The sequence below is a fragment of the Vipera berus genome (genome assembly GCF_964194415.1).
Source record: "Vipera berus genome assembly, chromosome: 3".
Classification (NCBI taxonomy): domain Eukaryota; kingdom Metazoa; phylum Chordata; class Lepidosauria; order Squamata; family Viperidae; genus Vipera; species Vipera berus.
Window position 1 is genome coordinate 163,669,825 of NC_138204.1, and position 24,171 is coordinate 163,693,995.

Below are 24,171 nucleotides of genomic sequence, written 5' to 3' on the forward strand. Positions count from 1 at the left end.
GTTTCTATCTAAAATCAGCCCCTTCATGGATTACTGCCTTGTCGTGGCGAAGGGGCTTGCGTAATTCAATGAAGCTATGAGCTATGCCGTGCAGGGCCACCCAAGACGGACAGGTCATAGCAGAGAGTTCTGACAAAACGTGATCCACTGGAGAAGGAAATGGCAACCCACTCCAGTATCTTTGCCATGAAAACCCTATGGACAGTACCAAAAGGCAAAACGATATGACGCTGGAAGATGAGCCCCTCAGGTCGGAAGGCGTCCAATATGCTACTGGGGAAGAGCAGAGGGCTAGTACTAGTAGCGCCAGAAAGAATGAAGCGACTGGGCCAAAGCCGAAAGGACGCTCAGCTGTGGATGTGTCTGGTGGTGAAAGGAAAGTCCGATGCTGTAAAGATTTTTTCTCCATAGGAACCTGGAATGTAAGATCCATGAATCAAGGAAAACTGGATGTGGTCAAACAAGAGATGACAAGACTGAACATTGACATCTTAGGTATCAGCGAACTAAAATGGACAGGAATGGGTGAATTTAATTCAGATGACCATCAGGTATACTACTGTGGGCAAGAATCCTTCAGAAGAAATGGAGTAGCCTTCATAGTCAATAAAAGAGTAGGAAAAGCAATACTGGGATACAATCCTCAAAATGACAGAATGATCTCAGTTCGAATCCAAGGCAAACCATTCAATATCACAGTAGTCCAGGTCTATGCCCCAACCACCAGTGCTGAAGAGGATGAAATCGACCAGTTCTATGAAGCACTACAGCACCTTATAGAACTAACACCAAAAAATGATGTTCTTATCATCATGGGGGATTGGAATGCTAAAGTAGGAAGCCAAAAGATAACTGGAATAACAGGCAAGTTTGGCCTTGGAGTGCAAAATGAAGCAGGGCACAGGCTGATAGAATTCTGTCAAGAGAATACGATGGTCATAGCAAACACTCTTTTCCAACAACCCAAGAGACGGCTCTACACATGGACATCACCAGATGGTCAACACAGAAATCAGATTGACTATATGCTCTGCAGCCAAAGATGGAGAAGCTCTATACAGTCAGTAAAAACAAGACCAGGAGCTGACTGTGGCTCAGACCATGAGCTTCTCCTTGGAAAGTTTAGGCTTAAACTGAAGAAAGTAGGGAAAAGCACTAGGCCACTCAGGTATGAATTAAATCATATCCCTGTTGAATATACAGTAGAGGTGACAAATAGATTTAAGGAATTAGATCTGATAGACAGAGTGCCTGAAGAACTATGGACAGAGGTTCGCGACATTGTACAACAGGTAGCAACCAAAACCATCCCAAAGAAAAAGAAATGCAAGAAAGCAAAATGGCTGTCTGAGGAAGCTTTGCAAATAGCTGAGGAAAGGAGGGAAGCGAAAGGCAAGGGAGAAAAAGAAAGATACACCCAATTGAATGCAGAATTCCAGAGAATAGCTAGAAGAGATAAGAATGCCTTCTTAAATGAACAGTGCAAAGAAATAGAAGAAAACAATAGAATAGGGAGGACCAGAGATCTTTTCAAGAAAATTGGAGAAATGAAGGGAACGTTTAATGCAAAAATGGGCATGATAAAGGACCAAAATGGCAGGGACCTAACCGAGGCAGAAGAGATTAAGAAGAGGTGGCAAAATTACACAGAAGAACTATACAAGAATGAGCTTAACGTCCCTGATAATCACAATGAGGTGGTCACTGACCTCGAGCCAGACATCCTAGAATGTGAAGTGAAGTGGGCCTTAGAAAAGCTGAGCAACAACAAAGCTAGTGGAAGTGACAGTATTCCAGCTGAGCTATTCAAAATCTTAAAAGACAATGCAGTAAAAGTGCTACACTCAATTTGCCAGCAAATTTGGAAAACTCAACAATGGCCACAGGATTGGAAAAGATCAGTTTACATTCCAATCCCAAAGAAAGGCAGTGCCAAAGAATGTTCAAACTATCGCACCATTGCACTCATTTCTCATGCTAGTAAAGTCATGCTTAAAATCCTACAAGCTAGACTTCAGCAGTATGTGGATCGAGAACTACCAGAAGTGCAGGCAGGATTTCGAAGAGGCAGAGGAACTAGAGATCAAATTGCCAACATACGCTGGATCATGGAGAAAGCTAGGGAGTTCCAGAAAAACATCTACTTCTGCTTCATTGACTATGCTAAAGCATTTGACTGTGTGGATCATAACAAACTGTGGCAAGTTCTTAAAGAGATGGGAGTACCAGACCATCTTATTTGTCTCTTGAGAAACCTATATGCGGGTCAAGAAGCAACAGTGAGAACTGGACACGGAACCACTGATTGGTTCAAAATTGGGAAAGGAGTCCGGCAAGGCTGTATACTGTCGCCCTGCCTATTTAACTTATATGCAGAGCACATCATGAGAAAGGCAGGGCTAGATGAATCAAAAGTTGGAATTAAGATTGCCGGAAGAAATATCAACAACCTAAGATACGCAGATGATACCACTCTAATGGCAGAAAGTGAAGAAGAACTAAAGAGCCTCTTGTTGCAGGTGAAGAAGGAGAGTGCAAAACTTGGGTTGAAACTTAACATTAAGAAAACCAAGATCATGGCATCCGGCCCTCTCAATTCCTGGCAAATAGATGGGGAAGAAATGGAGGTAGTGACAGATTTTATTTTCCTGGGCTCCAAGATCACTGCAGATGGGGACTGTAGCCAAGAAATTAAAAGACGCTTGCTCCTGGGGAGGAAAGCCATGGCAAATCTAGACAGCACACTAAAAAGCAGAGACATCACCCTGTCAACAAAAGTGCGTATAGTCAAGGCTATGGTCTTCCCAGTTGCAATGTATGGCAGTGAAAGTTGGACCATAAGAAAGGCTGAGCGCCAAAGAATTGAGGCCTTTGAACTGTGGTGCTGGAGAAGACTCCTGCGAGTCCCTTGGACCGCAAGGCGATCAAACCGGTCAGTCCTAGAGGAGATCAATCCTGACTGCTCTTTAGAAGGCCAGATCCTGAAGCTAAAACTCAAGTACTTTGGCCACCTAATGAGAAGGAAGGACTCGCTGGAGAAGAGCCTAATGCTGGGAAAGATCGAGGGCAATAGAAGAAGGGGACGACAGAGAATGAGGTGGCTGGATGGAGTTACTGAAGCAGTAGGCGTGAGCTTAAATGGACTCCAGAAGATGGTAGAGGACAGGAAGGCCTGGAGGAATGTTGTCCATAGGGTCGCGATGGGTCGGACACGACTTCGCAGCTAACAACAACAAAATCTAAAATCAGAAATGGACAGGAAGAAGCCTCATAAAGCTTTAGCCTGCCCAACTTTCGTTGTACCTACAGGTGAAACTCGAAAAATTAGAATATCATGCAAAAGTTCATTTATTTCAGTAATGCAAGTTAAAAGGGGAAACTAATATATGAGATAGACTCATTACATGCAAAGCAAGATAGTTCAAGCCGTGATTTGTCATAATTGTGATGATTATGGCGTACAGCTCATGAAAACCCCAAATCCACAATCTCAGAAAATTAGAATATTGTGAAAAGGTGCAATATTCTAGGCTCAAAGGGTCCCACTCTAATCAGCTAATTAAGCCATAACACCTGCAAAGGGTTCCTGAGCCTTTAAATGGTCTCTCAGTCTGGTTCAGTAGGAATCACAATCATGGGGAAGACTGCTGACCTGACAGTTGTGCAGAAAACCATCATTGACACCCTCCATAAGGAGGGAAAGCCTCAAAAGGTAATTGCAAAAGAAGTTGGATGTTCCCAAAGTGCTATATCAAAGCACATTAATAGAAAGTTATGTGGAAGGGAAAAGTGTGGAATAAAAAGGTGCACAAGCAGCAGGGATGACCGCAGCCTGGAGAGGATTGTCAGGAAAAGGCCATTCAAAAGTGTTGGGGACTTTCACAAGGAGTGGACTGAGACTGGAGTCAGTGCATCAAGAGCCACCACACACAGACGGATCCTGGACATGAGCTTCAAATGTCGTACTCCCTCTTGTCAAGCCGCTCCTGAACAACAAACAACGTCAGAAGCGTCTTACCTGGGCTAAAGAAAAACAGACCTGGTCTGTTGCTCAGTGGTCCAAAGTCCTCTTTTCTGATGAAAGCAACTTTTGCATCTCATTTGGAAACCAAGGACCCAGAGTCTGGAGGAAGAATGGAGAGGCACACACTGCAAGATGCTTGAAGTCCAGTGTGAAGTTTCCACAGTCTGTGTTGATTTGGGGAGCCATGTCATCTGCTGGTGTTGGACCACTGTGCTTCATTAAGTCCAGGGTCAACGCAGGCATCTACCAGGAGATTTTGGAGCACTTCATGCTTCCTTCTGCAGACGAGCTTTATGGGGATGCTGACTTCATTTTCCAGCAGGACTTGGCACCTGCCCACACTGCCAAAAGCACCAAAACCTGGTTCAATGACTGTGGGATTACTGTGCTTGATTGGCCAGCAAACTCGCCTGACCTGAACCCCATAGAGAATCTATGGGGCATTGCCAAGAGAAAGATGAGAGACATGAGACCGAACAATGCAGAAGAGCTGAAGGCCACTACTGAAGCATCCTGGTCTTCCATAACACCTCAGCACTGCCACAGGCTGATAGCTTCCATGCCACGCAGCATTGAGGCAGTAATTGCTGCAAAAGGGGCCCAAACCAAGTACTGAGTACATATGCATGCTTATACTTTTCAGAGGTCCGATATTGTTCTATGTACACTCCTTGTTTTACTGATTGCATGTAATATTCAAATTTTCTGAGATTGTGGATTTGGGGTTTTCATGAGCTGTACGCCATAATCATCACAATTATGACAAATCACGGCTTGAACTATCTTGCTTTGCATGTAATGACTCTATCTCATATATTAGTTTCCCCTTTTAACTTGCATTACTGAAATAAACGAACTTTTGCACGATATTCTAATTTTTTAAGTTTCACCTGTAGATTTGCACTGATCCACCTCCAAATCCCAAGAAAAATCTGCTTCTGTTTTTTTTGTAGACTACACATACAATACCATGAACATCAAAGGGAGAGATAGTTTAATTTCTTCAACTCTAGGTACAGGTAGTCATCAACTTATAACCATTCATTTAGCGACTGTTCAAAGTTACAATGGCACTGAAAAAGTCACTTACAACTACTTCTTGCACTTATTACTGTTGTAGCATTCCCCAGGGTCATGTGATCACCCTCTGCAACTTTCCCAGCTGGCTCCCAACAAGCACAACAATGGAGAAAGCTGAATTCACTTAACAACCACATGATTCACTTAACAATTGTAGCAAAAAAGGCTGTAAAATTGGGTGCAGCTAACTTCACAACAGCCTTGCTTAGCAACGGAAACTCTGGTTGTAACATGAGGACTATCTTTATAAAGATATTATTCTTTGGATTCTTTGTTAAAGCCCCCTTTTCCACTTTATAAATTAGAGAGTAGGGGTATATGTATGTAACTACTTGCCCGTAAGGAAGTTTGTCTTTCTGCTGCTCCCTCAATTAACACACCAATAAGGAAGGCTTCAAATAAGGGCATGAATCAGTCAGAGTACAAGCAAACAACACCATGCTCCTTCTTTTGTAAAGTGAAAGGCTGAAAAGTTGCACATTTGAATTGGACTTGATAAATAAGCCTGTAGCTAAATACTGGAGAACATTCACATATAGCCCATAGACTATATCAAATGTATAAAAAATGATGTATGTAGACAAAGAAACAAAAATATGATAAGTTACTGCCATTTATTTTTCTTATTTTTATCACACAGCTCTCTTTAGCCCCCATTGTTGATACAACCATTGTTTCATAAAAATGGAGAGAAAATGGAACCTTAAAAAGACTAGAAATATCAAAGCCTTAAACACAAGAATTAGAATCAAAGCAGAACACAAAAGTGAGAGGTCAAAAACAGACAGTAGTGCTGTACAAAGCAACTATTGAAAGCAGTTATACTACCAAGACCTACTTTAAAGCCAAAAGCAGAACCAGAACTGACGTTAATAATACATAATACCCAAGCAATTTGTGACATAAGTGAACATTTTTTTCTAAAACTGTTTCCATAAATATGGCTTTGTGCATCTTGTAATCATAACGTAAATTACATAAATTGGCATAGATGCAACATATTTTTACACTCATTCATAGATAAAAAGTTAGGCAGGATATTAAAAGTCAACTTATCCCTAACTTTCTTATCTTGCAATTCTGTATGTGACTTCTCAAAAATAAGCCAAATTAAGTTAAATTGTATAAAACTACAACTCAAATTATGCAGCATGACTGCAGCCTTACAGAATAAACACAAATTCTGTTCCTTCATAGAGAAATTATTAAGCAAGATAGATGAAGAAAAACACACTAATATTGAGGACATAACAGTCAATAATCAGTCAATCAAACTGAAAAGATGTCTACCCATCTCGAATGGAAAGTATAGCAATGAAAAGTTAATTTTGGTTATTGATATGCAATTTACAAATTCTCTCTTTTTTATGATTATTTTGCGTTTATGGAGACTTATGGCAAACATTCTGTGTCCTCACTAAGTTTTAGTGCATTCTAAGAACAGCACCAAATTATTTTTCATGTACTTCTTGAAGTTTTTTTTTTCCTTCTAGAAAAGTCAATCACATTTCATCTAAAAAATTGACTCTACAGAGAAATTCTACTTCACTTCTTCATAATTTCAAATCCTCTCTGGGCAGCAATTCAGTATAACCAAAGTTGCATATATAAATAACATCTCCAAATAAAGCTACTGTACATTATTATATACCATAGGTTCACAAGAAATGAAACTGAGATATGAGTATGACCATATTCTAAAAAGGTAGTTTTCATGTGAAAATTATTGCATTTCTCATGACATATATTTGTGCAAATAAACAATAGATCTATCATAGTAATAAACTTGTACATCAAAACCAGTTTCTTCTATATACCCATGCAGTTTACCCAATGCATAATTTATTTAAATGAAATTTGAACTCCAATTAATAAAAATTATAATTAAAAAATATTTGGTTTTAAAAAATTACTCCTATATGAACAGCAGCGCATCATTAAGGAATATCAAAAATCAAGATGAAAATACCTTAAGATACAGAAAATCCTTTTGATTTTTTCTACTGCAAATAAGATCTCTTTCACTCTGGCTATGTTTAATATACTCACATGTCTCAAGCATCTCTTAACAATGTCTTCTTACAGCTAGCATAATAACAATCTTCATTTGTAAATTATATCCAATCATTTCCATAGCTCATTATCAAATGGCATGTCAGAACCAGTAACTAGGAAGCAATATGGTACCATATTGGCACCAAATTTTTAACAAAAGCTGAGCTAAATGGGTGCCACTGGCAAAAATTAGTTTTCAAATATATATTTTTGCCAATAATGATTGAGTTTCTAACTCTTATCTTCCAGACTGATATTCCAGATGTGTTGGTCTATAACTCAAATGATTAGCAGCCAGTATGACCACTACCTGGTAACAGACATGATTAGAACTGTTATCTGTGACATCTGGAACAAAACAGATTGCAAAAGGCAGGTCATTGTATAGGAAGTATTCATTCAGTGGTAATTATTAAAGAAGAAATTATTCAGTAAGTGAACTATGTCTTTCCTCTGAAACATGATTTTCTCCTGAATTTATAATAGTATAATAGTATTTCTAAGAAATCCAGGTTGTTTCTAAATTTGTTTATCTATTGCTACATTAGGCATGCAACTCAAGGCATGCAAATGTGAATACTTAATTCTGCTAAACATAGACATATCTCAAGTATTTCCAAAACACCCTGGATATTTGTCTTGAAAGCTGATTTGGCTGAGGAAACTGCAAATCAGCCTGGAATTTGAAACACTATTTAAAAACTATTATAATAAATGCATAGTTAAAACTCTCAAGTACCTAACTGTGCTACTAGGATGCCACAAAGCATTGATAAATGTACAGAGATCTATATTCACAAATATCCAAGAGTCTTTGAAGGAAATAAATTATAGTGGGTGGTAATAAAAGAACGTAATTGTCTCACTGTTTAAAGTAAGCATTGTGTATGTATACAAGATCAAGAACTGAATAATTAAATTCATAAAAGTTTTATGAGAGATTGAGAAACGTAAATTAAAAAGCAGAAAACTGTAAGATAAAACATATGAAGGAAAGCTGTAATGGGAAACATGCTCATACAGTAGGAATCTCTTTCTAGTGATGAACCCAGATTGGCTTCAGAACAGTCAAGATTCTTATCCAACACTCTAAAGAAGAACAATTAGCTATTAGTTATCAAGAAACAAAAGTCATGATCTTTTCTGAAATTCACAAGTGATGGTTAGATGATCATGGTGTAGAGCAGATAATGTATCTTTAATATCTAGGAGTTTTTCAAGCCTCCAGAATGAAAACTTCCCATCAATTATGCCTCCAAAAAAGTGTCATAACAATATTAAAATTTCTTTGGATGCAGAGATGGAATTTTATTCAAAATGACATAAAATTATTAATGGTAAAATTTGTTCCACAGTTATTCTTTGGTTATAATTAAGCCTTTATTTTAACTTCAGGTCTCTTGGAAAAATAAAATCAGTGTTTTTAATATTCTTTTTCCTGCTCCCCAGATGTATCCCTAATGTGGCATGGAGATTAGAAATCAAGCTGTTTAGAAATAAAGCCAAAATCTGACTAGTTATTTTATTTGTTTGGGTAAGGCTCAACTTGGCTCCAAATGTGCTGTTCCCTCTAACATCACAAACAACTATATGTCTAAGGTTACGATTTTCCTACAGCCCTGTGCCTAAGCAATTATATTAGAGGTAGGTCTAGATAGCCAAAAAAAGGAACAGCATACCTGGAGCAGATTAACCAAACAACCTAAACTGAATTTTTAAGATCTGTACACTGGGAATCCAGAGATATTCTCTATTATTTTCACTTGCCTATGCCAAAATTTCACAAGATATTTATTAACATTCTCTTTGGCATTTTTAGAGAGTAGACACCATAATATTCCAGTCCTGTACCTTGGCAACTTTAGGACTTGTGGACTTCAACTCCCAGAATTCCTCAACCAGCCACATTGGTGAGGAATTCTGGCAGTTGAACTTCACAAGTCTTAAAGTTGCCAAAGTTGGAGAGCCCTGTTCTAGAGGCTGATAAATTTTCTATTCAATATCTATTGGCAGATAGATGTTCTAAAGCTATATACTCAGTGCTTTTTTTGTAAAAGAAAAAGGTGCCAGAACTCACACGTCATACAACCCGCCTTGCCTACCCTACAAGGTTCCATCCAAAAAAGGTGCGGGAACTCCGTTCTGAGCGTTCTATGAGAAAAAAAGCCCTGTATATACTGTACTCAGTTGCAACATTTTATTTTAGTTAGGAGAACTCAACGCACACAAGATACCTCAAGGTTTGAAATAGTTATGTGGAATTTTAGGCCATTTTTTAAAAAAGCTTAAATATCTTGATTGCTAATTATTTTACTATATATCTTACCTTATATTTACTATATATTTTACTTTATATCCATTAATATTTTATACTGAATATATTTTAGCTGCCTACTGGTCTAAGACCATACTAAAGTATTCATTTATTCTTCCTAGTAATGAATTATCAATTATTATAATTTTGACTTGACAACTATAAGAATCTGAGATCTTAACAGGGGATATATCTTAGAAACTGTTTGGGCTTAAACAAGCTATGATGTGTTTCATTTGATTTTGGCAGAGAAAGTTTGTAAACTATGGTTTTTGGCCTATTGAGTGAGTACGCTCAACCAATAGTGTTTTTTTTCATGTTCAAGCAAACAATGGTTTAGGACCGTATATAAACCAGAGCATTGATTTAAATATGGCAATGTTTTGATGCCCCTAAGGCAGGGGTCTTCAAACTTGGCCCTTTTATGACTTGTGGACTTCAACTCCCAAAATTCCTCAACCAGGCACACTAGCTGAGGAATTCTGGGAGTTGAAGTCCACAAGTCATAAAAGGGCCAAGTTTGAAGACCCCTGCCCTAAGGAATCAAAGTTGCACTAAAAAGGTGATGATTCAGAGAAAGTGGAACAGGTTAGGATTTTTTAAGGGATTTTTTTTCTTTTTTCCTTAAACTGTGTTATGCCTCTATTAGAACTCACACATCATTTTCATGTGCTTGTCTCACAATATAAGTTGCCCTGGCACCAACATTTAATTAAAGAAAGTTTAGGGGAAAAAAGACACATGTTGTCCACAAGGACAGGGCACAGATGCTCACGCCTTGGATCGTACTGTTTCTTCAGCAGATCAAGAGAGCAGCATAGCCCCAATCTATGTATTACTAAATGTTTCCATTCATAAGTACAGTCACAAAGCTACTGCTGCCATTAGAATGGGAGAGTGGAAAAAAAGTACACTAAAAAGAGTTTCATGCCAGTTTTTGCCCACATTCTTAAGTGGAGAAAAAGATCCGTAGACTCAATGCACAATTGGGGATAAAGAAAACAATATTTAGGAAAGATTATCATTATGATAAAAATAAGTCGGTTGGTATTCAAAGTTACCAGTTTGTATTCCTCCTCTCCTATCCCATTACACTGTCAATATTTAATAACAGGAACGTCTATCACCTGTGCAAATGTAGAAATAATTATGTAAGGCGTATGGTAGGGTTAATACAAGTAGTCCTCGACTTACAACAGTTCATTTAGTGACTGTTTGAAGTTACAACGGTACTGAAAAAAGTGACTTGTGACCATTTTTCACATTTATGATGGTTGCAGCATCCCCATGATCACATGATTTACATTCAGATGATTGACAACTGTTTCACATTTATGACAGTTGCAGTGTCCCGGGGTCACATGACAAGCAAAATCAATGGGGAAGCCAGAGTCACTTAACAACCGTGTTACTAATTTAAGAACAGCAGTGATTCACTTAACAAATGTGGCAAGAAAAGATGTACAATGGGGCAAAACTCACTTAACCAATTTCTCACTTAGCAACATAAATTCTGGGCTCAATTGTGGTCATAAGTCAAGGACTACACACACACACACACACACACACACACACACACACACAGAGATATGGATATGGATATGGATATGGATATGGATATAGGATGTTTTGCAGTTAAGATCTTGCCACTATACAAATTTGTGGCTCATTCAAAGTCAGTAACTTAATATCTGTACTTTACAGACACAGACATGCAGAACATTTTGTCACTATTTCAGCTGGCAATGATGCTGGGACATTCACCAGTTTTAATTATGCCATCCTTCATAATGTCTTTACCAGTAACATATCTCATTTATTTCCAGTATCAGGGAAGCCATAATATTTACATGCTTCCCAGTAGCTCCAGAATTTCTCATTTAGCAACATAAATTCTGGGCTCAATTGTGGTCATAAGTCAAGGACTACACACACACACACAGAGAGAGAGATATGGATATGGATATGGATATAGGATGTTTTGCAGTTAAGATCTTGCCACTATACAAATTGCCACTATACAAATTATCACCTGCAAAGAGTTGTGAAGAATACTAAACATAAAATTTCCATTAAACAAGATTTATATCAGATTACACAAATATAAATCTGTGCTTCATGAGTAACTTTGAAATGCAAGGACATTCAAAATGCTAATCAAGAACAATTAGAAACAAGAAGCTATTAAGAATCATTTGCTAAAAGTCAATATTCTCTTTAGATGGACTTTCAACTACAAGTAATTGTAAGCTATACTGAACATGGAGGGGTTTACATCTAAGTAAACATGGCTAGATACATATATATTCATATATATATGTATGTGTATATATACATATACAAATATAAATTTTTCAGACAGAATTACATGGCCAAACTTTAAATGCATTATATCTGTCACCCTAACTTAAGCTACGTAAGACAGTTTCTGGGCTTTTCTTTGAATGAAAAAAAAGGTCAAAATAGGAATCTGATTGGTTCTATGTTCATTACAGCTTTTTAAAAACACCCTTGACATTAAAGTATTCTGACAATTAAGGAAGCAAAATTATACATATGTAAGATAAAATAAACATGTATAAATTTATAGTATTTTATAATCATTTATAACAAAACTGAATTTTTAAAGAAAATTTAAAGAAAAGTGTAAGCATATATAAACAGAAAAATATGTACGAAGAGGGGGAAAAAACCATTTCTACCAGTATTGATTTCCCATTAATTCAGTCTTAAGTGGACACTTCTCACCACTCCCACGAAAGGTGTATATACAGTACATGATTCCATAATATAGTTTATAGCACACCAGACCCCTTTGCGACAGTTTCTTCAGATCATTTTGGAATACATGGTCAAGTGGAAATGCATTTTTACTGTCGGGGGATTTAAAACTGAACTATTCCGAATAATGACAACAATATTCACATATGCTTTAAAAACTGATCTGAAAAACAGTTTGTCAATTCTGCCTTTTCTGTAGTGCATTTCAATTCTTATGAAACGGCCCCGCGCCGGTAAGGGGTTACTTGTAAACTACACGAGACGCAGCTCCCCTTCTCTCACGACGCTAAAACGATCCCTAAGATCTCCAAAACAGCCCGTCCACGTTACAAATTCAAACCTCTGCCTTTCGTCTTTCTAAGCTTTATTTTACCATATAAGGATGAGACCACAAAACAGTATTTATCAAGAGCGCGCGGATGTCACGCACGGAGAAACCCCAAAGCCCTCCTCAAAGGCGAACAAAAAAAAAACCCCATTTAAACTAAATAAAAGAGCAATATAGCACGGGGCTAACTTCTCGTAAGCCACCTGCCTCCTCCAAAAGGTAACGGGGACACGAGCCGGTTTCAGGAAGCCCCAGGGTTACTCCACTCTAGACTTCCTGCTCGGGTTTTGTCTCCTGAAAGATAAAGACGAGGAGTCCAAATCTGGCCAAGTTTCCCCGGGCATGTGCAGTTTGGAGAAGTACGCCCGCTGTCAAGAGTCTCAACGTCAGTCAGTGCCCTGGATCTAACCGGCGTTTCCCGCTCGCATCTTTCGCGGCGGGAGACCTGCCTTGCCAAGCAAGCAAGCATCCGCGCATCCCCTCGGCTCCCGCGCGCACTTCGCCTGCCCAGCCCGGAGCTTGACAGCAACCAAAGGCAGAAAGGAGAAGGGGGAAATGCCTTCTCCCCACTCACCCACCCGCGCCTAGAGCCAGCCCAGCAGCGCCTGGTCCCTTTAAGAGGCGCCGACCTTAACTTGGGCCTCCCCTCACTTTGCCCGACACTTAGTTGCTAGCTTGTCTAGGACAGCGTTTTCCAACCTTAGGAACTTGAAGATGCGTGGACTTCAACTCCCAGAATTCCCCAGCCAGCTATGCTGGCTGGGGAATTCTGGGAGTTGAAGTCCACGCATCTTCAAGTTCCTAAGGTTGGAAAACGCTGGTCTAGGAGGTCGTACTGGAGCAGCAACTCCTGTCTCCCTTCGCCGAGAGCTGACACCCGCATCCCGCCAGGCAAAGGTTGGAGGAGGAGGAAGAGGAGGAGGAGGAGGAAAAAAAAAGCCCGCCGGGCTGCCGACACTCACCTCCCCTCCGAAAAGCCCTCCATCTCATTCGCCCCAGGGCGGGGGGGGGCTTCCTTTGGCAGAGCAGCTGAAGACCCTTTCAGCCGCCGCCGCCTCCTCCTCCTCCTCCCTTCAGTCTGTCTCCTGCGCGCGGAGGCTGCGTCTGCTGCTCCCGGCTCCTCTGCTCCCTCCCCGGCTGCTGCCCGGCTGCAACTAGTCTGGCTCTTCGTGACAGCAGGCGAGCACCCGGAGCCGCGGGAAGAAAGGAGCGGGGCTGCGGGAAGGCGGGGGGGGGGGGGAAAGGGAGGACGAGCTTCCTGCCCAGCCCCTCGCGCGCCTATTCGCAGCCTCTACTGACACCTGCAGGGTCGGATGTGCAAAGAGCCGGAGCGGCTCTTTTGCCCGCCAACCGGCCCAGCGGCCGGGGAAGAAAAGTCTTCTCCCGCGGAGGGGCTTGCCTTGGGTTTTTCAGCGGTTGCAGGATCTCCTCACATTCCGGCGCAACCCCGTTTTCGGCAGAGGGCAACCCGCTGCTCTGCCAGCCTGCAGACCTGTTCAGTTCGGGAGGCTTCGCTCCAAATGTCTAGGGCTGCACCCCTCGCCCTCCTGCCTTCCCCCCCCCCCGGGAAAAAAAATCCCCTGTCAAAAGGGAAGGCAGTGACTTGACCGCGTAGATCAGGGGTCTTCAAACTTGGCCCTTTTATGACTTGTGGACTTCAACTCCCAGAATTCCTCAGCCAGCTTTGCTGGCTGAGGAATTCTGGGAGTTGAAGTCCACAAGTCATAAAAGGGCCAGGTTTGAAGACCCCTGGCGTAGATCATTAACCCACTTTAAGTTTGCCTCAGCATCAGAAGCGAAGACACGGGCGGGGGATCCAGGTTCAAAGTCTTTACGGCTGGAAGTTCAGAATTTCTTACATGGGGGGGGGGGAAGAGAGAGAATCTGTTGAAGAAATCAGCTTCCAAGCTTCCACGTTAAAGGCGGCTTTAAGTGCTTTCGCGGAAAGCTGGGAGATGCCTGGCTTCACTTTCGACCACCTTGCTTAAGGCGCGAAAATCTGTGGAGCACTTTGGGGAGGCGATAGTGCGCGCAACTCCTCCTCGGCGCTTCCAGCCTACCTCGCTGTATTTTAAAAAAAGGACCGCGTGGAGAATATCATCCAAATCGCTCATATAGCACATCACCAAATAAGGCACTCCTTAGGACTTTGTCTTTGCCCATCCCGCAAGACAAAAAGGTTTTGTAGCTGCAAAAGAAGCCGGTCAAATGCATATTTCTAGAGTTAGGGATGACTCTCACTGAGAATAACTTTCTACAAAGGCATGTTCCATACCTGAATCCTTCAGGTCTATTTTGATTTCAGTTCACACAATCTCCAGCCGGCACAACTGTAAACAGTACATTTCAAATTGTTGCTCAACCCAGCAAACTAATTTCACCTTCTTGAAATAAAACAACCTAGTTTAGAAAATAATAAACTATATTTAGAATGTTCTTCCATATCGGCCTTTGTTACCTCTTAAATAAAACTAACCTTATTTCCACTGATGCTCACATTTCTATGGGAGGCAATTGCAAAAATCTATCGCATGTGCCTAGTGGTGGGATTCAGATATGTGAACAACCGGTTCTCTGTGTGGATGCCTCTTCCAGAAGTCCATTCTGGGCCTGGGCAACAAAAAATTAGCTGCTGGTTCTTCTGCTGAAGTGGTGCAAACCGGCTGAATCCCACCACTTCATGTGCCCTAGACTACAATTTTGGGTCTCTTCACAAGGTAAAAAATCAGCAATAAACGCTATCAAAAAATGAGGGACAACATAATTTCCAACCCAAAGCGGATCCATCTAGCATCCTAACTTAAGGCTAGGGGGAGAAAACAGGTTTTTTTAAAAAAAATCATTCAAAGGTGGGCTTCTACTTCATATCACTAATTACAGAATTCCTGTATTGCTGTCATTTAGGTTAATCATCCAAGCCAAGTAAACTTTTGGCTATGCTCAGACATTGTAGGAATTGCTGCACCAAACACATTAGTGATACCAACTTAGAATAAAATGAAGTCGTCTTAGAGATGAGATGCATAATAGAGAAATGGTTTGCCACTGCCTTCTTCTAGGATGCTGTTTAGCTTTCCAGTCAGCTACTGGAAAATCCTGGAAGCCATCCATTCACTTACTAACCAGACTTAGGTTAGTCTCCGAGACCAGCCAGATGTTGCCCTCTACTGCAGCAGCCCCCAATCTTTTGGGGACCAGGTTCCATGGAGAGAGGTTTTTCTATGGACCTGAGGGGGCATGGTTTCATGTGCTGTCTGCAACCCATGGATGGGGCTTCGCTTGTTGTGCAGCCCAGTTTCTGGCATACCGCAGCCCGGTGCTCAAACTGGGGGTTGAGGACCCCTGATCTACTGAAACCAGCTTGTAGTAAATTACACTAAAGAAATGTAGAGACATCAAAGACTGTAGCTTGGTAGACTAAGTTCTTAATAAGCTTTATTTAGGCTTGGGTTGCTGGCCTGTGATGAAGAATTTGAATTTTACTAAGAAAACTCTTCTTCAGTACAGAAAAAAAAGACAAGTTATTTTCTACTTGTCATTGTTTTTCTAATGCTAGAAAGGTTACTGATTACCAACACATTGTATAATGCACACAACAAAAAAATCCTACAAATCTTCCTAATATGTTAAATGCAGCCTAAAAACTGTTAATAATGTTTTCAGCTTTGAGAGGTACAAACAGAGCTAGGAACATGCAGGGATTATTTGATCTAGTTGGAAGTCCAGTCAGAATGTCTTGAACTGGTGCCATTGCACAGATACTCAGATCCAGAGGAAGAATTGGAACAACTTCTGTTATATTCTACCCCAATATAATATAGGGAAATTAGTTGCAAATTTTGAGGTTTTTGCTGGTACTATGATGGTGCTAGCTATTGTAGTGCCCCAGAGCCCCACAATCAGGACTGGAGCTTTGTTGATGCTCAGGACTGATTCAGACCAAACAACTTGCCACTATTTTGTATTGTCCTGCCTCAGGTCAGAATTTGGGGACTTGGCTGCATTCATTGAGCTCTTATAAAAATGTTCACCACCAGGATTAAAGGAATTATCTTGTAGTTAATTATTGTCGCAATCCTCCATTTATACTACATGATTAAAAAAATCATTGAATAATTTATTCTTTCTAGAACGATTACTCAAACAATGGTTACATGTACAGAACTTCTAAACTCTTCATAACAACTTTTCAGGATGTTATGAACATTTGGAATGTTAAGAGCATACTATGGGTATGCTATTAAAATGATATACATGGTGGGGTATAATACACATTTTCAATCCCACCCCTCGACTTATAAGACTGCTCCTCACTAATAAGATTTTCACCATATTAGATGACATAGGGAGACAGATGGGTCCCATGTGCTTACTGCTTTGTTTAATAAAAGCAGTTATATCATTTTCATGTGGCAATTAATTGGAAGATGCAGTCATTTTTCAGTCTAGCAGAGTATAGAAAAGCTCTGTGAATGAGTGAGGACAATCAAGGTGATGTTAAATGTTGACACAACTTTAATATTAATAGAATAAAAACAAAGGAATGTTAATCATAAGTGCAATGAACTTATCTTACCTAATTTATTGTCTTTTATCTTATTACATTATACCAAATAACCTGCAGTTTGTTACTACACTAAAACCTATTCTTGTGCTGAATAGACTGCAAGTAAGATAATAATTACAAAATGATAGTTGAATAGTATACTTTAAAAAAGCTGAAACTGCTATCCTTATTATACTCAACTAGAAAACAGAATAGGGACGCAGTGGCTCAGTGGGTTAGGACGCTGAGCTTGTCGATCAGTTTGGTGGGTCAAATCCCGAGTGCCACGTAACAGAGTGAGAGCCTGTTACTTGTCCCAGCTTCTGCCAACCTAGCAGTTCGAAAGCACATAAAAATGCAAGTAGAAAAACAGGGACCAGTACGGTGGGAAGGTAACAGTGTTGTGTGTGCCTTTGGTGTCGTCATGCCGGCCACATGACCATGGAGACGCTGGCTCTTCGGCCTTTGAAAGGGAGATGAGCACCAGCCCCTAGAGTTGGAAATGACTAGCACGCATGTGCGGGGGAACCTTTACCTTTATCTTTTTAGAAAACAGAAGTAGCAACATTTTTATTACTGTCTGAATTTCTAATTAGATTGCAGGCACTAACAGCTAGTTCCCAATTCAGTTCACTTTTTCAAATCATGAGATTCTTTCACCAAAGCACTGATAAATATTCACCAGCTATGCTTTGACAGGCCATTATACATGCTAAAGAGTACAGATAATTTATCTACATGTGATTTGAGTGATTAAAATGTCAGATTTTGTGTAGAGTATTGTTTTCGGAGCAGGGCTTGTGCCCGACATGAGTAATTTACTAAGATGGCATGTAAGCTGCCTGAGGCATTTTGGAAGTTGAGAGCAAACAAAATGGGTTTTAATACACTTGTAAGAGGGCACTTCAGTTTAAGTCTCCCACCCAGCTCTCCCCCCCTTGTCTCTTAACTATTAGGTGGATAAATGGAACTCCTGTAGTCTTTTGTCTAAACCATATCAGAGTACAAAAGCTTGGAAAACCCAAAGGAATTTTGAAGCCTATTCACACTACTGCATTGAAAGCGTGGGTGGTTCTAAAGTTCAAATGGTGCTTGTCACCAGGAGCTAAAAAAGTAATAATAAAATAAAACAATTTGAAATAACAACAGAGGCACTTTTTAAAAGGCAGCTTTTGCACTGAAAATATATGAAACTGAAACCTGGCAAATGCCATTTGTGGAAAGGTTTGGCTCAGAACAAAGGTAATTTGGACAGAATATAGTAAATGTAGTATTACACGAGAAGTGCCTGTAGTCTGTCTGCTCAATTTCCATATTTTTCAAAGCTTTCAGAAAAGTAGGTATAATCTGAGAAAATAAATCAAGATTAATTAACATTAAATTGCTGCAAAGGACTACCTTAGTGTTTTTCAAACTTCACAACTTTAAGACATGTGCACTTTAACTCCTATAATTCCCCAGCCAGCATACTGCTAAAATAGAATCATTTTATTTTTTATGCACATATTAAGATTCATCTTATTCCAGTTTGTATATTGTTTAAATATTATTCCAGCAGTATGAGAATTACTTCAATGCAAATATGTCCCATAGACATGGGAGAAACATACCGATATAATCCAATATCCTCTTATTTGAAGTGGAATGTGCATTCCCACTGATTTCAGTGGTCTAGATAACTACAGTACATACACTGGGGTATCATCTGGATGATCCCAGCAATTTATGAATGTTGCTATGCACTGCTGGTTTGTATATTGTTATGGCAACATCTTGCACTTCAATATTTACCAGTACTCTGCAACTGGGCTCCATTTGGGTACTGGTGGCTCCCACTTAGCGGAAAATAATCTTTCAAATGCACTTTAGAGATTAGTAATACTGAGGAAATTATTTCCTGCAAGTATGGAAGGAATATGTAATTTGTTTCTCTTATTGACACACCTAGATAAAATAGTTTACATTTATCTGAATGATGCATAAGTACATTGTGATGCTTTATTAATTACATGTTTTTCATTGGAAAGTTTATTTAAGTTGCCTTTCATTTAAATATGTAAGATGAGATTGCATTCTTTAAATGCATATAAGCAAATAGGCATTTCCTTCTGGTAAATGATAACTGCTGAACTACAAAAGAACTGGTACTCTATGCCCAGGTTCTAATCATTCTGTTCTGTCTATGCAATGTCCATAGCCCACAAACAAGAGAAAACCATATTCAGGAGGGGGGGGGAATCTGAACCAAAAAGAAATAGATACTTCTCATTAAAGGCTTGGATGGCTTTTCCAAGGAAACTTTTGTGAAAATGCATTTTAGGGACTTCATTTAGTACAAATATTCCTTGTGGGATATTTGTACTAAATGACATTTAGTCCCTAATATTTCCTGGCATAGATCTTACATGTTCTGAAAGGATTGTATTATATTGTGAATGTGCTATCTAGCACTTACAATGCAAAATAAGCATATGAATATTTCTAGTGAGTATTAACCAAGTTACAGAGAACACCCAACAATCTCTTTCACAAATATCTTGTTCCAGCTGTAACAGACCTTTTGATAGAAATTTCTTTAACTTTTTTTCTCCTCCCAAACACTATTTACTCCCTTATTCTCAGTTCTTTGTAGCCTTCTAATCTCTTGTTTATTTCTCTGACACAACCACAATGCTCTATGACTGACATACTGGACAGCTTTGACTGGTGACAGAATGTTCACAAAGAGACAGAATTCAATGCGAGATGAGTATTACCTACCGCTACCCTATAGGACATGTGAAAGGTAAGAAAGGAAGTAGCCTAGTAACCCTCTTGCTGATTTTATTTCATTACGAAGGACTATTTTCTTACAATTACTTACCTAATGAACTTACTGTTTATTAAAGGCTCAATATGGCCCTCAGCATTCCAATTTGGAAATCATACAAATGAACACAAAGAGCTTGAAGACTTGATTCCCAAGTATGTTCCGGAGAGCTCCTTCCAACTTCATAGAGGCTTTGCCAGAGAACTTTCAAGTTTCCGCAAGGAACAAAGGACATTTCCAGTGTATTAGTGCAGCTAAACACAAGCTCTTTGCTGAAGAGGAAAAAATTTAGTTATATAACTACCTCATACTCATATTATGGATTGGGAAAGAAGAAAAAAAATAGGAGACACAGCTATATACTACTGTTTTGGAGTTTATATTACTGGTGATCTCTTATAATACAATATAGAGATAGGTATTATGAAGGCATTAGCCCAAAACATCTGGAGGTACTCCAAGGTTGCCCACCAAGGATAAAAAATTATTTGCAGCATGATCTTCGGTAAGCCTCTCAGAAATAAAATTCACTAAATTCAACTGGGCTTACTATATCTGATTATAACCTTAGCTTTACATCTGAAAATATAAAATCCTTGCCTACATTTTACTGCTTTTAAAAACATCTAAAAAAATAAGATTATGGTTTCTACCAGAGTACAAACCTGAGTACAAACTTAACATTGACTCTTTTTGTGGCTCTTAGTTTTTCTCTCATGCTAAGAAGTAGATTCTCAAACAGCTGCATAGAGGTAGCAGCCCTTGGCAGGGTGGTCTAATACTCCAGCGTTCTCCACTGCACCTAAATCCTTCAGGTTTACTTAGGGGACACCTGGCTGAGATGCTGTTGCAGTCAGACACGAGACTGGAACATTCCCTCAGTCCCTGAAATGTTATTATCCCAACAAACTATTTAGTGCTACTACTCAAAGCAGTAATAGTTGGTTATCATGTGGTTTGATATCAGAGGTCTGTTTTTAATTGCTTGGATGGCACCCAAGAAAGTCCTGCCACCATCCTCCCCTCCAAGGCAACATACAGAGACTGAGAAAAATATAACATCTATTCTTACAGAGATGAGGGGTGAACATGCAAACTACTGTTAATGCCATAAGTAGCAGATTGGGTGCAGCTGAAAATAGTATCTCAGCAGGAAGATTGTGGGAAACCTGCTGATACTTCTATAGCTGATTTAATAAAATTCTAGTAACACCTTCTAGAATACATAATACACATAAACTGCAGCTAGATCCAAACAGAATAACCAAACAGAGATTTCTTATAATCTGTATTTCCGTAGTGGAGACTGTAGCACCAATACCCATTACTACAATATCTGTTATACAGTAATGACTGCCAAGAGTTTCAACATCAGTCACACAATGCATTTAATGTTCTTGAATCAGCTGGAATCAAGTGGTCTACTTGGAACCATTACATATTACTCAACTTCTGGACAGATACTTCACTTGTGAAAGTATCCAGGACAATTTGGTTGCCCATGAGACAGTTATTGTATTTTATAAATGCTTTGTAACTATGTTATCATTTTCAGTCCATCTGAAAGAAATGATTTAATTGAAAACATTCACAGAACCTTTGCAACTTTGAAACATACAAATTCTAGTTCAATCTTTAGCATTCCTAGATGAGATTTAATAACACCATTGCCATCTGGCCTAAAACCATATTATATGAACGTATACTGCAGTAATGAGCAAATCAGATACGGATACATAACTTTGGTAACAGCTTTCAACAATAGTTACCTTATGCAGTTTGACTTTATTAGATAGAAAATATTCATGTATAACAGATATAAAGGATAGTTAGCAATAAACACACTATAAGGGAAAATATTTTTAAAAGCTTTATTTTTTTAAAAAAAATGAGCTCATACACTGTCATTTGAGAAATCATAATCAAAACAAAAGTTACTTACACTGCTGCTTTCAACAGCCAAAGTGCACTGGTTCCATGATAGCATACATTAATAAATTTACTTTATTAAAATTTACAAACACTTGAGTTACCTATAAATTTATTTTGTATACAAAAAGGAAATTTAATAATTTAGTCATAGCGTGCATGGTTAACAACAGTTTTAACTATTTTCTGCCAAACCCTCACCAATTAGTTGAATAGTAAGAGTTCCACTTTTATCTGTCTCAACCACCAATAAGCATTTGAAAATGCCTGGGGTCATTGGTTTGAATTGGACTGGTAAATTGCAGTAGTGGTGACATCTGTAAGAGAAATGTATAAGAATTAGGAGAGCATTTAACAGACTTCTTCAACTTATTTAGATTGAGAAAAAGAAAGTTCTAGAGCTCTATTAGCAGCAGAGTATTTTCTTATCATAATAGCATATTACAACTTGTCAGCTGGTTGTGCTTTTTTGGACAGTAAACAGAAATTTCCTATATGGATTACATTCTTAGCTGTATACTCCTTGGGGTATTGCCATCACTAAGCAATACGTTTGTAAAGAGTGTTGTCACGTGATTGTTAAAGCTTAGTGATCACAATTCCTGCAGATTCCGTTGCTGTTGTAACTCCAGGACACACAAACCATTGTGTGGGAAGTAGTGGGAGCTTGAGGGAAAGACTGTTGGGGGGGGGGGTTTGAGGGGGTAGGGGGAGGTCTGGTGCAGGCTGTGCATAGGCAAAGGGAAGCCTAATTAAAAAAAGGTATCATGCTACACCACAGGAATGATGTGAAGCCAGGGAAGGGAGGGCATTAGGCCACGTGAAAGGCGGCCAGAGGAAGGAGGGAGCTATGCGAATGCAGGGAAGATGAAGGAAGCAGGACACCACACTGTACAGATGGAAGGGAGGCCAGGGGCGCATCCCAGAGAGTGACTTGCCACCTTCCCTGCTGGCTTCTGCATGGTTTTTGTTTGTAGGAAGGGAGCAGAAAAGGTACAAATGGCGATCAGATGACCACAGGCTGCAACTGTCAAAAGTATGAACTAGTTGCGGAGCACCAGTATCGCAGTTATGTGACTGTGGGAGTGGTGTAATGGCTGGAATTTTTAGGATTAGTTGTAAGTACCACTCATCCAGTGCTGTCACAACTTAGAACTGTGACTGAACAAGGGACCTTTAAGCGAGGACTACTTGTAGTTCATAATTACAACAATTTCTTCTAAACAACAACACCATTCAAGACAACCTTAGCAATTAAGGGTGCCTAGGGCCATCAAGTAAGCTAAAAAGACGCTGTAATACCTAATACAGAGCAGGCAATCTGTGGGCCACAAGTAGCCCCAAGCACACTCCCAGACTGTCCTGCCAAGTTTTGGCAGCAAACTTTCCCATTTATCAATGCTAAGATGTTCGGTTCCATTTACTCCGTGATGTTGTTATACACCAGGTATAGCTCAATTCCCACCTTAGCCATGAAAGGCAGCTGGGTGACCTTGAGCCAGTCACTCTTTCTCAGTCCAACTCATCTCACAAGTTGTGGGGAAAATAGGAGGAGGAAGGTGGGCTGGATAAGTTTGCTGCCTTGAGTTATTATTATTTAATAATAAAGGTGAGATATAAATAAATAAAATATTGTGTGTCTAGTACACGCACATTTGTGAAGTGCCCACAGAACACTATGACCAATCATAAAGCTATCCTGAAAGACTATAGGGAGGGATTATGCTAACTCTCTGATCCAGCTGCAAGTTGTGTTGTTTTCTGTCTTGCTCCCCTCCTTGGAATGTATGTTCCTTTCCTGTAAAATGGCTGCTTCCATGTAGTTCATCATACCACCTCCCCTCTGTAGGCACCATGATCCCATCTGTTTCATGGGCCATGAAGTAACTATTTCATGGCCATCTTAACTTCAAACAGTCATAAATGACCAATTGTAAAGAAAGGAATACCTGTATGCCTTCTAACACCTGTCTTAAGAAAAAAAATACATTTTCACTCACCTCAAATTATAATGGGAATGCTTGATATAAAAAGGTTCTCCAGGACTTTTAAAGTTGAGCTGTAATTTAATAATTGTTTAAAATATTTGTGTTATTTTATTCATTACCCAGCAAGTACATAATCCCTTAAGAGACATACATTTCAATTATGCAGATTCCAGGGAGAAAAAAATATAATAGGTAAGCTTGGCTTACAAATGTTGATATACGTTTCAATATTATAATTTAAATTTCATATGGTTTCCAATTTTAATAAATATTACTTTCTACTGGAAAGTAAATTAGCAAAAGACAATGATCCAAAC

The 24,171-nt window shown here is 39.4% G+C and overlaps 2 protein-coding genes across 5 annotated transcripts in view; both read right to left on the reverse strand.

Moving 5' to 3' along the window:
• Positions 1-13,757, reverse strand: part of LDLRAD4 (low density lipoprotein receptor class A domain containing 4) — a 294,973-nt gene extending 281,216 nt beyond the window's left edge. For both annotated transcript variants that reach the window (XM_081324425.1, XM_081324424.1), the window contains exon 1: positions 13,545-13,757. The gene's annotated coding sequence lies outside the window, so the exon portion shown is untranslated. The remainder of the gene's footprint in view (positions 1-13,544) is intronic.
• A 4,523-nt stretch (positions 13,758-18,280) lies between these two features.
• CEP192 (centrosomal protein 192) overlaps positions 18,281-24,171 on the reverse strand; it is a 66,038-nt gene continuing 60,147 nt past the window's right edge. For 2 of the 3 annotated variants that reach the window (XM_081326026.1, XM_081326025.1), the window contains exons 46-47: positions 23,867-23,925; positions 21,795-22,183 (exon numbers count right to left, since the gene is read on the reverse strand). In XM_081326026.1, coding sequence (XP_081182152.1) covers positions 22,042-22,183; positions 23,867-23,925 — 201 coding nt within the window. In that variant the 3' untranslated portion in view covers positions 21,795-22,041. Of the gene's footprint in view, positions 18,476-20,004; positions 20,210-21,794; positions 22,184-23,866; positions 23,926-24,171 lie in introns of those variants that run through there. The other variant, XM_081326024.1, reaches the window with a different exon arrangement.